Source organism: Mesoplodon bidens, assembly GCF_964165515.1.
Source record: "Mesoplodon bidens genome assembly, chromosome: 2".
Lineage (NCBI taxonomy): Eukaryota > Metazoa > Chordata > Mammalia > Artiodactyla > Ziphiidae > Mesoplodon > Mesoplodon bidens.
Genome location: NC_138177.1, coordinates 132,175,265 through 132,189,985, shown reverse-complemented (window position 1 = coordinate 132,189,985; position 14,721 = coordinate 132,175,265). Strand labels below are relative to the sequence as shown.

Here is a 14,721-nt window from a genome sequence, read left to right as displayed (position 1 = left end):
GAGGAGGCTGACTGGGGATGGAATCCTAAAACACATATGCCCTTTTTGTGATTATCTTGATAGATGAACTAAGGAATTGTCCACTTATACACTAGGCAGAGTACTTTTATTCCTGGGCAACATGGTATTAGGGCTTTTGTCTACTTCCAAAATAAACGTGTGGAAATTTAAAAAACCATGTTATCTCCACTGTTACAAATTTCCACAAATGCTTTCTAGGTGAATGGAAGATGGCAATTGGTATAGCTGTAACTTTTGGTAACTCTGAGAGTCACCTCTAGTTGATGATCTTGTTTCTGTTTCTTTGCCACAGTTTATGTTATCTAGGTACAATGCACTGGCATAATCTGGAAGATGGGAACATTTATCTTAGTCCATTAACTTCTAATATGTTATTAACCATAAATCTTGACCACAAGTAGCAACTTTACACTTAAGGTGTGGACTTACTATTTAGATTATAAAACTTCTTAGGAACCAAGAAGCTTATATCTTTAAAAATAAAAAAAATCACCTCATATTATTCTTGTGTACAATGAATGTTCAATATAATGGACTCACAAATGTCTGCATTTTATTGCCTTGATCTGGTTTCTATTTCCTTGAGGATATTTCTTTATTTAAATTATTTTTTATATATTATTCCTTATTACATTAAATTGTAGAATATCTAGATTATCAATTTTTTTTAGATTATCAATTTTTAATGGTGATTGACAATGCATAGATCTTGTGAAATCTCACCTAAGATAGTTGGGAATATCCAATATAAAGTTTTATAAAGAAGTTTGTAGTATAATTCAGGACAGTTACACCTTTTAAAATTCTGTTAATTTTGTCTGTGGTGCTTAGGAAACTTACTATTGAATCATTTTAGATAGTGTTAAGATATTAAAGCCTTAATATGAAGAGGTTAGTCTATTTGCAAATTACCAAGTTATTCCTATTCAACTGTACAAAATATCTACAATTGTTTAAAACCATTATATTTTAGTGTGTTATGACCTGCAAATATACAAAGCCTTTCTCACATTGTAATTCTTTGCCTCTCATAGTTATAAGGGCATAGCTTTTATTTTTTTTTTTATTTTTTTTTTTTTTTTTATTTTTTTTTTTTTGTGGTATGTGGGCCTCTCACTGTTGTGGCCTCTCCCGTTGCGGAGCACAGGCTCCGGACGCGCAGGCCCAGCGGCCATAGCTCACGGGCCCAGCCTCTCCGCGGCATGTGGGATCCTCCCAGACCGGGGCACGAACCCGTATCCCCTGCATCGGCAGGCGGACTCTCAACCACTGCGCCACCAGGGAGGCCCCAGGGCATAGCTTTTAAAATAGGAATGTCTTATGAATAACTGGTTATAGGACTATTTTTAAATAGTCCTATATTTTTAAATGTTCTGGTTAAAAATGGAAAGTAATTTGACCATTGCATCTCTATAACAGAGTTCTCTCAAAGTTTGTTGACATTCTTGATTTTTAGCAGGGCTGTAACTGCAAGTAGGATACATTTTGTGCATGTATTTGGCATTTGGGACATGATTCATGTTCTTGAAACTAATAGCTGGCAGTGATGAACATTTTAGATATCATGACTTGTTGTCAGCGATATTCTCAAACTAATGATTTACTCATTTCATTAAGATATTTGTTGAGCCAGAAAAAGTAATAATGTGTGCTTTTTTTTATTCCTATGTCCTCAAAACAATTAAGTGAATGGTTGTTTTTAAATCTTTTTTTTTCTCCAGGCATTCTTATGAAGTAACTCAGATATTGTCAGTTAATTAAACTATGTAATTTGAGAACCAACTATCAGAATAGGAAAAATCTATTTAATTCTGGCATTTTAATATATTTGAGAATCTTTAGCTGGTAACATATATGTATATTGTCATTTTTGAAAGTCAGGCATACATTGATAGCACTAGATTATCAACATCAAAGGTAATGTATTGGTATGTGCGTACTTTTGTATAATATTGTAGTATATAATGATTTTTTTAAAATACACTTAAATACCAATTCCAAATGTTATTGTAACAAATAATACTTGTTTTATTGGGCAGCTCTTCAGCATGCAGGAAGAAATCCATCCCAAAAGACCATTAATAAGTATTGGACTCCTCAAACTGCCAAACTGAATTTTGACGATTTTTGTTTAATTTTAAGAAAGGAAAAACCTATTTCAAAAGCAGAATTGCTAAAATCATTTAAGCAATTAGATGTAAATGATGATGGCTCTATTTTACACACTGATCTTTATAAACTTCTAACAAAGGTAAGATCTGTGAAGCAGTTTTGTAATATGCATGTGTTGCAGAACAACTTGGAATCTAGCTTTGGCTACCAAAGTCCACATCAGAAATAACTATTTCACTGGCAGGTGAAATGAATCACATATATGTTGTTTGTAAAGTACTTAAGGATCCTTTTGGATGAAAGGTGCTTTATGAATAAAAGATAAAGTATAAAATTGAGCCTGTGTTGTAATCCTCTTGTGCTCCTTTGCAATTCTTTCCTGCCAGAACTCTTTGTAAATCAGTGATAGGTTCATATGTGATAAGTAAAAGAGAACTAAAGTATAAATGAGATTCAGAAACCATTCTGTTTCTTGGTACAGCATGAGAAAGTATTGTTACTCTGAATTTAATAGTAGTTATTACTGAATCTATGATATATATTGTTGAAATTTAGTAAACTGAAATTCAGCACACTTTTATACAATTTAATTGTGAAAATTGTGAAATTTTATTTCATATAATAGGTTCATTTTTGCTTGACATAATACTCATTCTGAGATTTTTAATGAAACCATATATTCAAATTTACTTGTAGAAAAGATTAAAATTAATTTCCACTCTCCCCATGCATAACAAAGTGATAGGCATGTTGCTTTAAAATAAATCTTTTTTTTCCAGAGAGGTGAGAAGATGACTCAAGAAGAGGTAAATGCCATAATAAATTTGGCTGACGTAAATGCTGATGGCAAATTTGACTACATCAAGGTACATAAGCTCATACTGATGTAAATTTGCTTACTGTATAGGAGAAGTATTTTTAAAGGCACACATCTTTTAAATATTGACAATGATATATTTATATATTATGTACTAATTGTACTTGAAATTTAATCTCTCCAGTCCCACAATTGTAATCTGAATGACTACCTGAAAAATAATGTAACCAAGTTAAAATACATGCATGTGCTCACACACACACACACAAGCACACACACACTCTTCTTTGAAATATGCCTCTTCTTGAGTAGAAGAATCCTAAAAATTATTTAGAACAAACGCAAGTCTGCACATGTCTTATAAAAAAATAATAATAAATCACCTTTCTTTGTGTAACATTTTATTTTCACTCAGGGTATGGCCTCCTTATTGAATCATGGCTACATTTCACTAGGTCACTTGAGGGTGGTCAATCTGATTCAAGAAAATAAAATGAGTAACCTAGTTCAATAGGAAATATATTCCATCTCTCAGTCTATCCCTTGCCTACTAATGTGCATTTTCTTTCTCCTCCCAAATGTATGATTGAATGTTTTACCCACTGGAGTACTTGTTTCCTGTAGTTTTGTAAATTATATATGACAACCAATGAACAATGTCTCAAAACTACGCTAGAAAAATTGGAGGTTGACAGTAAACTGAGGTGTCAACAGTTTGGAAGCCACATGGAAGGGTCCCCTGAAAGGGACCCATCACCAGGACCAAAACCATCACCCAGAATCATAAGAAAAACTGATCAGGAATCATTCTCAAATAAAGGTATTTACTTTTCTTGTTCAAGAATTAAGGATTGTATTCGGATAAATTTTTCTTTCCATCTTAGCTTATCAGTGATAAAACAAACTTTTGTGAGCTACTGTTTCTAGACTCACTTAGCTATAAAAATCTATTGAAGTAAAATTTTATTATGGAACTTGGCTTTGCTCATTATATTTTATTAAAACTAAAATTTCAGGCTAAAAGATGACAGATTGAAATAAAGAATCTTATTAGTAGATCAGAAATTAGGAGCCATTGAAGTCTGATAAATGTAAAACTTTTGAGTTTATTTCAATAGGAAGAACAAAGAGAATGAAATGAATACATCGTCCTTTCATACTACACTGTGTTTAGAAACAGACTTCTTAATGACTTTTCATAATGTGAGGCTGAATAACTATTACTTGTTACAGGAGACACCAGGAGTTCTTTACTGACAACTAGAGAATTCAGAACATCTGTTTCTTTCACAATTACCATGGGCGCTAATAGTAAACAAAATTCAAAGTTAACTGAGCCAAACTCAATAAAGGTATAGTATTTTAAATGAATAGGTATGACTTTTTCTGAAAACAAATTTGACATTAAGTTTATTAATAACTTTTTGGTGTTTACAGAGAACAAGTAAAGTTTATGAAGTAATTCTTTGAGGTTTTTTGTGGATTGTAGTATTTCTACCTATAAGCCAGTTTTAATAAATTTAAAGTGAAAATGATGGATAAGAATATTATTAAATGGTCTTCAGTTTAAAAATGATGACTTCAATTTTTGAACTTGATGAATAGATTATGCAATTATGTACTTTCCCAAGCAATTTTTTTGGTTTTGTTTAACAAATACTTTTCATAGGTGTTTCTATAAATCATTCATTCAATATCAGTTCCTTTGAGAGAGGACAACAAAGTCACTTTGCTAAGTCAATATTTGTAGAGTGTTAATATTGATCTTCTTCCTTTGTTTTCCCTTTCTAGACTCAACCTTTACTAGTTTTCTTTCAACAGAAAATAATAGCTACAGACATATAAAACATTAACTGGAAACTGCTAGGATACATTAAAAATGTGTACCTAGGGACCTCTGTAAAAAGGGGGAAAAATGGTTATGACCACATACTATAACTGCTGTTAGAAAACTGAACTGATTGTTCTCAAGAGCTACATTTTTGTTTCAAATAACAACCCTATATTTGTTATTGAACTCTGAAGTCCCTTATATCTTTAAATTGCTAGACAGTGACATTTGTTCTATATTAAAATTTTAAAACATTATCTCCAAGGAATTTTGTTCAGACTGTTTAGGAATCTATACACCCTAAGCAATTTGGTGTGCATGTCCAACATGTTCACACACAATATTTAGTGTTCCAACAATATTATTTTCCACCAGTGGAAACTTTCTGTATTTTGCAACTAAATTAAATGCTAACTAATAAAATCAACTTAAATAATTGTTGCTTACCTGATTCAAAAATGTAAATAAATATAATTTTATAAAATATAAATGAATATTAATATGGGTTATATTAAAGCCATAATAAAACTTTTCTCTGTTTCATGCTCTTATTAATTGGGTACATACCAATACAGTTCCTTTAATTTAGTTCAGCTCAACAAATATTCATTAAAAAGGTAACATATGTGAGCTATTTTGCTTAGTGTAATGAGCCCTGAATTAAAAAAATAAAAAATTTCATTTCATTATTAACAATATACCAAGTTAGTATAGCATTTCATTTATTCAACAAATATTTATTTATTTATTTAGGCCACACCAAGCAGTGTGGCTTGTGGGAACTTAGTTCCCCAACCAGGGATTGAACTCGGGCCCTCAGCAGTGAAAACGTGAAGTCCTAACCACTGGACCACCAGGGAATTCCCACAACAACAAATATTTATTGAATGACTACTTTGTGCAAAGCACTGTTCTAAGGTGGTGATTAAGACCTTTGAATAGACAGACCTGTGTTTAACTTTTAGCTTTATCACTTAATAACTGTGTGACTTTTGGTAAGTTAGTCAGCAGCCCCTCTGAGTTTTAGTTTCCTTATCTATAAATTGGGAATAATTATATTTAGTTTTTGAAAGATTTAAATCATCTAACATATATAAACAATTTAGCACAATGCCAGAGACATAGTTTTACTTTAATAAATAATATTATTATTAATATTATTACAGAACTAAGAAATTACTGTAGGTCTTTATGTGGGAATAACATGACGAAAGTATACTTTAAGAAAAGTTATTATACTGTTGTATATTGTATATGGAGACTTCAAATTAGGGAGACTATAGAGAGGCTGATAGAATTATCCAGATATAAAGTAAGTACAGCTAGGCCAAGGGTAGTACCTGAATATAGTAAAGAAGGGACAACTCTAATAGACAACACCAAAATTAATCTGTAGGCCATAGTGATTGTATAACAAAAGACTAAAGTTTTGCATCTAAGACATCAAGAGCAAGGAAAGGTACTGATGATAATTAGGAATTAGGTAAAAGATAGTAGGAGAATTTAATGATTAAAAGAAGATGGTGTACTGTCAACTCATAAATTCTGTGACTTTCATGTAAAATTTAATGTCTTTTAGAAATACTTCATAGCTTTCATATTACTTACCTGACTTTTTATGTCCTTTTTCTGATCTTGATATTGCCCACTGTTTGTACTCTCTGATATTTCTTAGATGAGCTGAAATCATTTTTTTAAAAAATCTGCGATCCTTTTGCTATTCAGCAGGATTCAGTTCTTTGTTTGCATTTTACCTTGAAGTTATTTTTTTAATTTCTTAAATTTTATATATTTCTTGAGTTTCACAACAACTCTAAGAAGTACTTGGTTAAGAATACAATTATTGTATAATTTGTTTTAATTGAGATTGATAGAATAAGTTACTAAAAGAAGTATTAAATTAATTTTCTTCAAATACTTTAAATCTATTTTAAACAAGTTTGGGTACCTCAGCTTCATGTGGAGTGGAGAAGTATAGAACTGGGACAGAAAAGAAAGGTCTTTTCAGAAATTAGAAAATTATTGTAATGGGATACACATAAGCCAGATTTTAAATCATAAATCTACACAAATGGTAAAAGACCTGAATTATGGTCTATACATGTGTTACTTTCTGTATACCATATGTAGGTACTGTATCACTATTCTTTTTTTAATCCTGAATTCTATCCATTTACTTAGGTTTATAATGTACAAGGAGTGTCAGAAATTTTTCTTTGAGAGATATATAGCTTCAGTTGCCAGTCATGACTAAAATTAAAGAAAGCCATGAGTTGTAAGCTCCAGAGATGCAATACTACATCCAGATTCCTAGTTAGACTATGTCTACATATATTTTACATATATATGTGTTGTGTAACATATATATAATACAACATATGTGTTGTATGTGAATATGTTGTGTAACATGTAGGTTATATATGTCTATATATGTAAAACAATACAAATATAAACATTTTAGACTTGAAATGGTTGTCTAACTTAATTTTTGTGAAGGCTTCAAAGAATAATTTTCTTATAAAAGTCTCTCATTTTCAAAATGTTGATCAACTTGTCAATTAGGTGAGCAATCTATATCAAATTTTCCCCTTATAAATCATCTATTTAACCTCTTGTTTTTAAGTATGTACAGTTTTTAAGTATGTACAGTTTATAATTCTTTAATAACAAAAAGTTCAATAGCAGTCTACCTACTTAACAAAAAGTAAATAGCCTTCTAATAGTGTGACATAGGGTATCTTTATAGAAAACAACAGTGATGATGATGATGGTAATGATGACATATAAGTTCCTCCTTTGACTAAGTCTATGGAAGATCTACTGCTTAATAATGCTACCTCACTAAAACTTTAATAATACAGAATTGTGTGTCAAACAAATCATGTTCTCTACAGTGTTCCAAGAAAAATGTAACTTTACTGATATATTTAAGTTTTTGAGAGCTAGAATTTTCAACTTTACTATTTTTTTTTTTTTTTTTTTTTTTTTTGCGGTATGCGGGCCTCTCACTGTTGTGGCCTCTCCCCGTTGCGGAGCACAGGCTCCGGACGTGCAGGCCCAGCTGCCATGGCTCACGGGCCCAGCCGCTCCGCGGCATACGGGATCCTCCCAGACCGGGGCACGAACCCGTATCCCCTGCATCGGCAGGCGGACTCTCAACCACTGCGCCACCAGGGAGGCCCCAACTTTACTATTTTTAATTTATGCTTTTAAGCATTTCCTTATGCATTGTGAATGAAAATAAATAATATTTGTATATGACAAATGAATTAACAGTTCTTTTTCCTTTTATATGAATTTATTTGAATTGGTAGAATATAGCACCACCTTATGCCCTATATAAGAATTACAAGCTACTATTTTTTTTCTGCTTTATATTGTCAAAAATTATATCATACATGGAATTTCTTACTCTATCATTCTAAGAATTTTTTAAAAACTCAACCTTCTTCCCTTTTTCTCATAATACTCAAACTGTCAACTTAATCTATAATCCTTTCAAGTTGATTTATTTGAATGAGCCAGCCAATTTGTCAGTACATTTTTCCTTTTAATTCATAACATTTTAGTCTAGATCCTAGAGAAAAAGCTCTCTGTGATTGAAAGTCTATTTGTTTTAAAGGAAATTCAGGGTTGAATAAGCATTGTGTGTTTAATAACTCAGACAGATCTTAAGAATTTGAATTCTTCCTTTCAAACAAGAGAGCTACAAATTCTTCTAGTGGTGTTATTTAGTATTCAAAGTAAACTGATTATCACATTGAAGTTTGGTTGATATATATAATATATAGGCTTTCTTCTATTTAATAATAGCTGTTTTCTTACCGTTTTCCAGCCTTATTAACCATGTGTTGTATTCAGAGTGATTGTCTTTCAAAGAAACTTGTAAATTCCCTTCTACCTGTACCTTTTCTAAAATTGGAACTTAGGAAAGACGTCTAATAAAAATACTTAATTCGCTCCCCAGCTAAATTTTATAAAGCATCTCCTATCAGCCAGAGATACCATAAGCACATGGAGAAACTCTTCCATTTTTGAGTTTCCCAAATGCCACAAGTACTTTTCACTATGTGTACCAGGCAAAGTGCATTGTTTTTTAGTTTAATTTAAACATTTTTTAACCAGAGAGTAGGAGGCTGCTATACCCATGGTTCCAATACAAATTTAAGAAAATTTTTAGCTACTAAAATCTACATTTTTTTAGTAAGAAAACCAAATAATTATGTTTATCTCAACACTTCAGTATATGTATAATTCTGAATGATAATGAGTTATCATACTTATGATAATTTCATAAACATGAAGTTTTAAAAATATTAGCTTTAGAAAAATCATGGCAGATATTTAAATGTGGGGAAAAAAGAATTTTGAATATTGCTGGTAGTTTGGAGAGAAAGTAAGGATAATTAGGTTCAGGTCTGGTTCTGCAATCAACGAGAATTGTGAATTAAGCATATCACTTTATTTTTCAGAGTTTCATCAGTCAAAAGAGAAGTCTGACTGGATTGCTTTTTAGACTTCTACCTTTAATATTCTGTAATTCTAAACTAGTATCCTTTACCATTCCAGTTGGGTAAATGTAAAAACTATATTTATAAGTTATATTAGATTAAATTCCACGCGTGCTGCAACTAAGGAGCCTGCCTGCTGCAACTGATACCTGGTGCAACCAAATAAATAAATAAATACACATTTTAAAAAAATTGATTGAGGGCTTCCCTGGTGGCGCAGTGGTTGAGAATCTGCCTGCCAATGCAGGGGACACGGGTTCGAGCCCTGGTCTTGGAAGATCCCACATGCCGCGGAGCAACTGGGCCCGTGAGCCACAACTACTGAGCCTGCACGTCTGGAGCCTGTGCTCCACAACAAGAGAGGCCACGATAGTGAGAGGCCTGCGCATCGCGATGAAGAGTGGCCCCCGCTTGCCACAACTAGAGAAAGTCCTCGTACAGAAATGAAGACCCAACACAGCCTAAAATTAATTAATTAATTAATTAATTAATTTAAAAAAATTGATTGAAGGGAAAACAGTTTGTTTTCCATTTGATGTCAGAATCTTAGTTAAAACTGTCTCAAAATTCCATATGATTGTATCTTTCCTTTCTTATCTGTGGCAGTCATCATCGTCCAAGGTCATGTTGATTATGTTCAGGACAATTGGCTTTGAAATAATGTCAGCATCTGTTAGTCAATAATACATTCCCATCCAAGAAATTTACAGGGAGGCTAAATGAAAGTCTGTACATACTCTTACTCATCATTAACAGTTGAACTTGAACTTTTGACTGAAGCCCAACTTTGAACCTCATTGTGTTATAAAAATTTTGAATTTAGTACACTGAGTATATTTTCTTTTAGAAACATGATTTAATGATAAAGCTTCGATCCAGAAGTCTTAGACTCTACACCTAATATTTCTATGAACTCCTTGTGTAACTCTGAACCCATATAATCTATGGGTATCTCAATTTGTCTGTTTATTAAAATGACTAATTTATATCTACCCCATATTGTCTTATAGGGATGTTGTTGAAATGTCATGTATAATGACTTGTTTCTCTCATGGGCAGTATACTTGTGAAGATGAACTCCAACAATTTAAGGTCACATTTTAATTTCTCAGAATTAAAAGTACACATATCTTTTTTTTTTTTTTTTTTTTTAAATGCGGTACGTGGGCCTCTCACTGTTGCGGCCTCTCCCGTTGCGGAGTACAGGCTCTGGACACGCAGGCTCAGCGGCCATGGCTCACGGGCCCAGCTGCTCCACAGCATGTGGGATCTTCCCGGACCGGGGCACGAACCCGTGTCCCCTGCATCGGCAGGCAGACTCTCAACTACTGCGCCACCAGGGAAGCCCAGTATACATATCTTTTATACCCCAAAGGTGTGACAGTGCATGTGTCTAATGACTGACTAAAAGCTTGAGTAATAGTTTAGCAATAATGATAATTTCTTAAAATTCAGTTTAAGAAGAAATCTCCAAAGAAAAGATGAATATAAAAATGAAAAACTTACATAATTGAAAAATAACCAAAACTAAAATTAAAGGAAATAGAGAAAATACACGCATCAAAGTTTACAAGGGTGATTAATATCTAAAATAATCAAAATAACTTATTAAAATATGTAAGAAAAATACCAAGTCCACAATAGATCTATGACAATAGGGGATAAATTGGCAGTTCACACAGAAGGAGACAAAATTATAAACACATGGGGAAATGTTCAACCTTGCTAGTAATTAGGAAAATTAATGCAAAAATCATTACAATACCATTTTAATTTATTATATTTTATTACATTAATATAAATTATTGTAAAAAATCATTAACAATACCATATACAAAAATATATGGAATACTATAATGAATATTTTATGTACTCACACCTAGCTTAAGAAAGCATCCCCAACCACTAACCAATTTTTTAATGGTAACACTACTGACCAAGTTATGGTAAGAACACATTATCACATTAGACACCATTGGTAGTACTGTAAAGTTGCATCACTGTTTTATAAAGCAGTATGAACATATGTCATTAGCCTTAAAAATACACATTTTTTTTAAATTTTGTTTATTTTTATTTTTTAAATTTTTGGCTGTGTTGGGTCTTCGTTACTGCACATGGACTTCCTCTAGTTGTGGCGAGTGGGGGCTACTTTTCCCTGGGGTGCGCAGGCCTCTCATTGCGCTGGTCTCTCCCGTTGTGGAGCACAGGCTCTAGGCATGTGGGCCTCAGTAGTTGTGGCACATGGGCTCAGCAGCTGTGGCTCGTGGACTCCAGAGCGCAGGCTCAGTAATTGTGGTGCACGGGCTTAGTTGCTCCACGGCATGTGGGATCTTCCCAGACCAGGGCTTGAACCCGTGCCCCCTGCATTGGCAGGCGGATTCCCAACCACTGCACCACCAGGGAAGTCCCCACATACTTTTTGCTTAGAAATTCTTCTAAAGGATATTCATCAGAAGAAAAACATTTAGACAAAATAGTATTCATTTTAGCATTATCTATACTGATAACCTACATGTCCAACAGTTTAGAAATAGTTAAGTAAGTAATGGTATACAAACTCAATGGGTAATAAAAGAACCAGTTAAATTGAAAATTTGAACATTGCTTAGCAAAATTTTTTTATTGTGCTAAAATTCACATAACATAAAATTTACCATTTTAACCATTTTTAAATATATGAGTCTGTGGCCTTAAATACATTTGTGTTGTTGTAAGACCATTACCACCATCCATCTCCAGAACTTTTTCATCATCTCCACTTGAAACTGTACCCATTAAACAATAACTCCTCATTTCCTCCTGCCCTCAGCTCCTGGCAACTGCCGTTCTACTTTCTGTCTCTGAATTTAACCATCCTAGCTACCTCATATCAGTGAAAGCATACAATATTTCTCCTTTTGCTTTTGTTCTGGCTTCGCTTAGCAAATGTCCTCAAGGTTCATCCATGTGTAGCATGTGTCAGAATTTCATTCCTTTTTAAAGCTGAATGATATCCCATTGTAGGTATATACCATATTTTGTTTATCCATTCATTTGTCAATGGACAATTTATATATTTGAGTCTTTGCTTTCAGTTCTTTTGGATATGTACCCAGAAGTAGAATTGCTACATCATATGGTAATTCTATGTTTAATTTTGGGGGAGGAACTGTCAAACCTTTTCCACAGTGGCTTCTTCACTTTACGTTCCTATGAGCAATGAACAAGCGTTCCAATTTCTCCACGTCCTTGTCAGCACTTGTTATTGTCTGTTGTTGTTTTTTTTTTAATAGCCATCCTAGTGGGTATGAGGTGGTACCTCATTGTGGTTCTGATTTGCATTTCTCTAATGATAATGCTGAGCATCTTTTCATATGCTTAATGGCCATCTGTGTATCTTCTTTGGATAAATATCTATTCAAGCCCTATGGCCATTTTTTTAATTGGTTTCTTTTTTTTTTTGGTTTTTTTGTTGTTCAGTTGTAGGAGTTTTTAGTATAATCTGGATAATACTCCATTTCAGATATATGATTTGCAGATATTTTCTCCCACTGTGCGGGTTGCCTTTTCACTGTGTTGATAGTGTCCTTTGATGCACAAAGGGTTTTTAATTTTGATGAATTCAGTTTATCTATATTTTTTTGTTGTTGCCTATGCTTTTGGAGTGTCATATCCAAGAAATCATTGCCAAATCTAATGTCATGAAGCTTTCCCCCTCTTTTCTTCTCAGAGTTTTGTAATTTTAGTACTTACATTTAAGTCTTAGATCCATTTTGTGTTAATTTTAGTATATGGTATAAGGTAAGGGTTCAAATTGATTATTTTGCACAGGGATATACAGTTTTCCCAGCCCCGTTTGTTGAAATTTGAATTGTCTTGGAACCTTTGTTGAAAATTATTTGACCATATTTGTGAGAGTTTATTTCTGGTTTATCTTTTCTGTTCCATTTGTCTATATGTTTGTCTTTATGCCAGTATCACACTGTGTTGATTAATGTAGCTTTGCAGTAAAATCAGGAAATGTGAGTTCTTCAACTTTGTTCCTTTTCAATAGCACAATGTTTCAGATATAACATTAAATGAAAAAGGCAGGACATAAAATAATATTAATTAGAATGTAAAAAAATAGGTTTTTATATAAAGTCAGTATTAGGAATGATTACATAAGAATCAAACTAGGGTGGTAGAACTATGGGGACTTTTTTTCCTTATTTTTAAATTTCTAATTTTAAATATATTTTGATACCAAGAAAATAATATAAAATACAAATGTAATTATAATTTACATAGTAGAAAAATGGTATGTAAGTATATGTTAAGATAGTTTAGCCTTTAAAAATGTGAGTAAGTTATCAATATCAATGTAAATAATGTTTGTTCTTGACTCTTCAGTGCCATAGTAAATCCTTCCAAAATGGATTAATAATATATATTTTTAAAATATTTATTTATTTGGTCGTGCCGGCTCTTAGTTGCAGCAGGTGGGCTCCTTTTAGTTGCAGCTCACCGACTCCTTAGTTGCAGCTCACTGGCTCCTTAGTTGCAGCATGTGGGCTCCTTAGTTGTGGCATGTGAACTCTTAGTTGTGGCATGCATGTGGGATCCAGTTCCCTGGCCAGGGATCGAACCCAGGTGCCCTGCATTGGGAGCATGGAGTCTTAATCACTGCACCACCAGGGAAGTCCCAGGATTAATAATATTTTTGATATTATTGTTACATAGCTAATGCATGCCTTTTCAGTTGTTATCTTAATATTATTAAAGCCTTGAGATTATTATCTAAATATACTAACAGATAATTTTTCAAAATCATCCTTTATAAAGTCACTTCAAAACCTTATTAATATTCTATTTTTGGAAGCCATTAGGAGTGGAACAGAAATATGTCTTATAGGTAGGCAAGCCTACTAACGATAAAGTGGAAAGCATTTTTGCTCACATTTATGGTAATGGAACAATTTCTCATACCTTCAACAAAGAATCCTTTACTTTCTGCAGAAAGTGCCATCTTGAAGTAAAACCTGTTATGAAGTTCTAGTTATGAGATCACATGTAAGCATGTTGGTTTGGAACTAGGAGAAGGAATTTGAGACCAATAGATAGTAGAGCTAATTTTATAGAGAGGTCTTTCTCAAAACTGGTATTTATCAGCATTTTGCTATACCTGTGAAATGAATTCAGTCTTTTAGTTACCTAGACTTGAAACAATTATTTTGGCTTATTATACTTTATCTTTTAAATATAAAGTCCTTTCACTTTTTCTTTCAACGTATCAGTTTTAACAATCCTTACTTCTTCATTCTTAGTATGCTCTAAGCACTAATCTCACTCTGATTATTGCAGCAGCATGTTCATTTATTACTTTGTTTCAGTACTTCTCCAGCTCTCATGAACTGTATTTTTCATATTTCTCCTCTCCATTATCTCTTTTTCTAACTTTTTGTTAT

General features: G+C 32.8%; 1 protein-coding gene across 3 annotated transcripts in view; it reads left to right on the top strand.

The window, feature by feature from the left end:
* Positions 1 to 14,721, top strand: part of EFCAB7 (EF-hand calcium binding domain 7) — a gene marked incomplete at its 3' end in the record, with an annotated part of 49,712 nt that overhangs the window by 7,635 nt on the left and 27,356 nt on the right. For all 3 annotated transcript variants that reach the window (XM_081224947.1, XM_081224945.1, XM_081224946.1), the window contains exons 3-6: positions 2,061 to 2,272; positions 2,913 to 2,999; positions 3,575 to 3,770; positions 4,184 to 4,302. In XM_081224947.1, the coding sequence (XP_081081073.1) occupies positions 2,061 to 2,272; positions 2,913 to 2,999; positions 3,575 to 3,770; positions 4,184 to 4,302 (614 nt within the window). The remainder of the gene's footprint in view (positions 1 to 2,060; positions 2,273 to 2,912; positions 3,000 to 3,574; positions 3,771 to 4,183; positions 4,303 to 14,721) is intronic.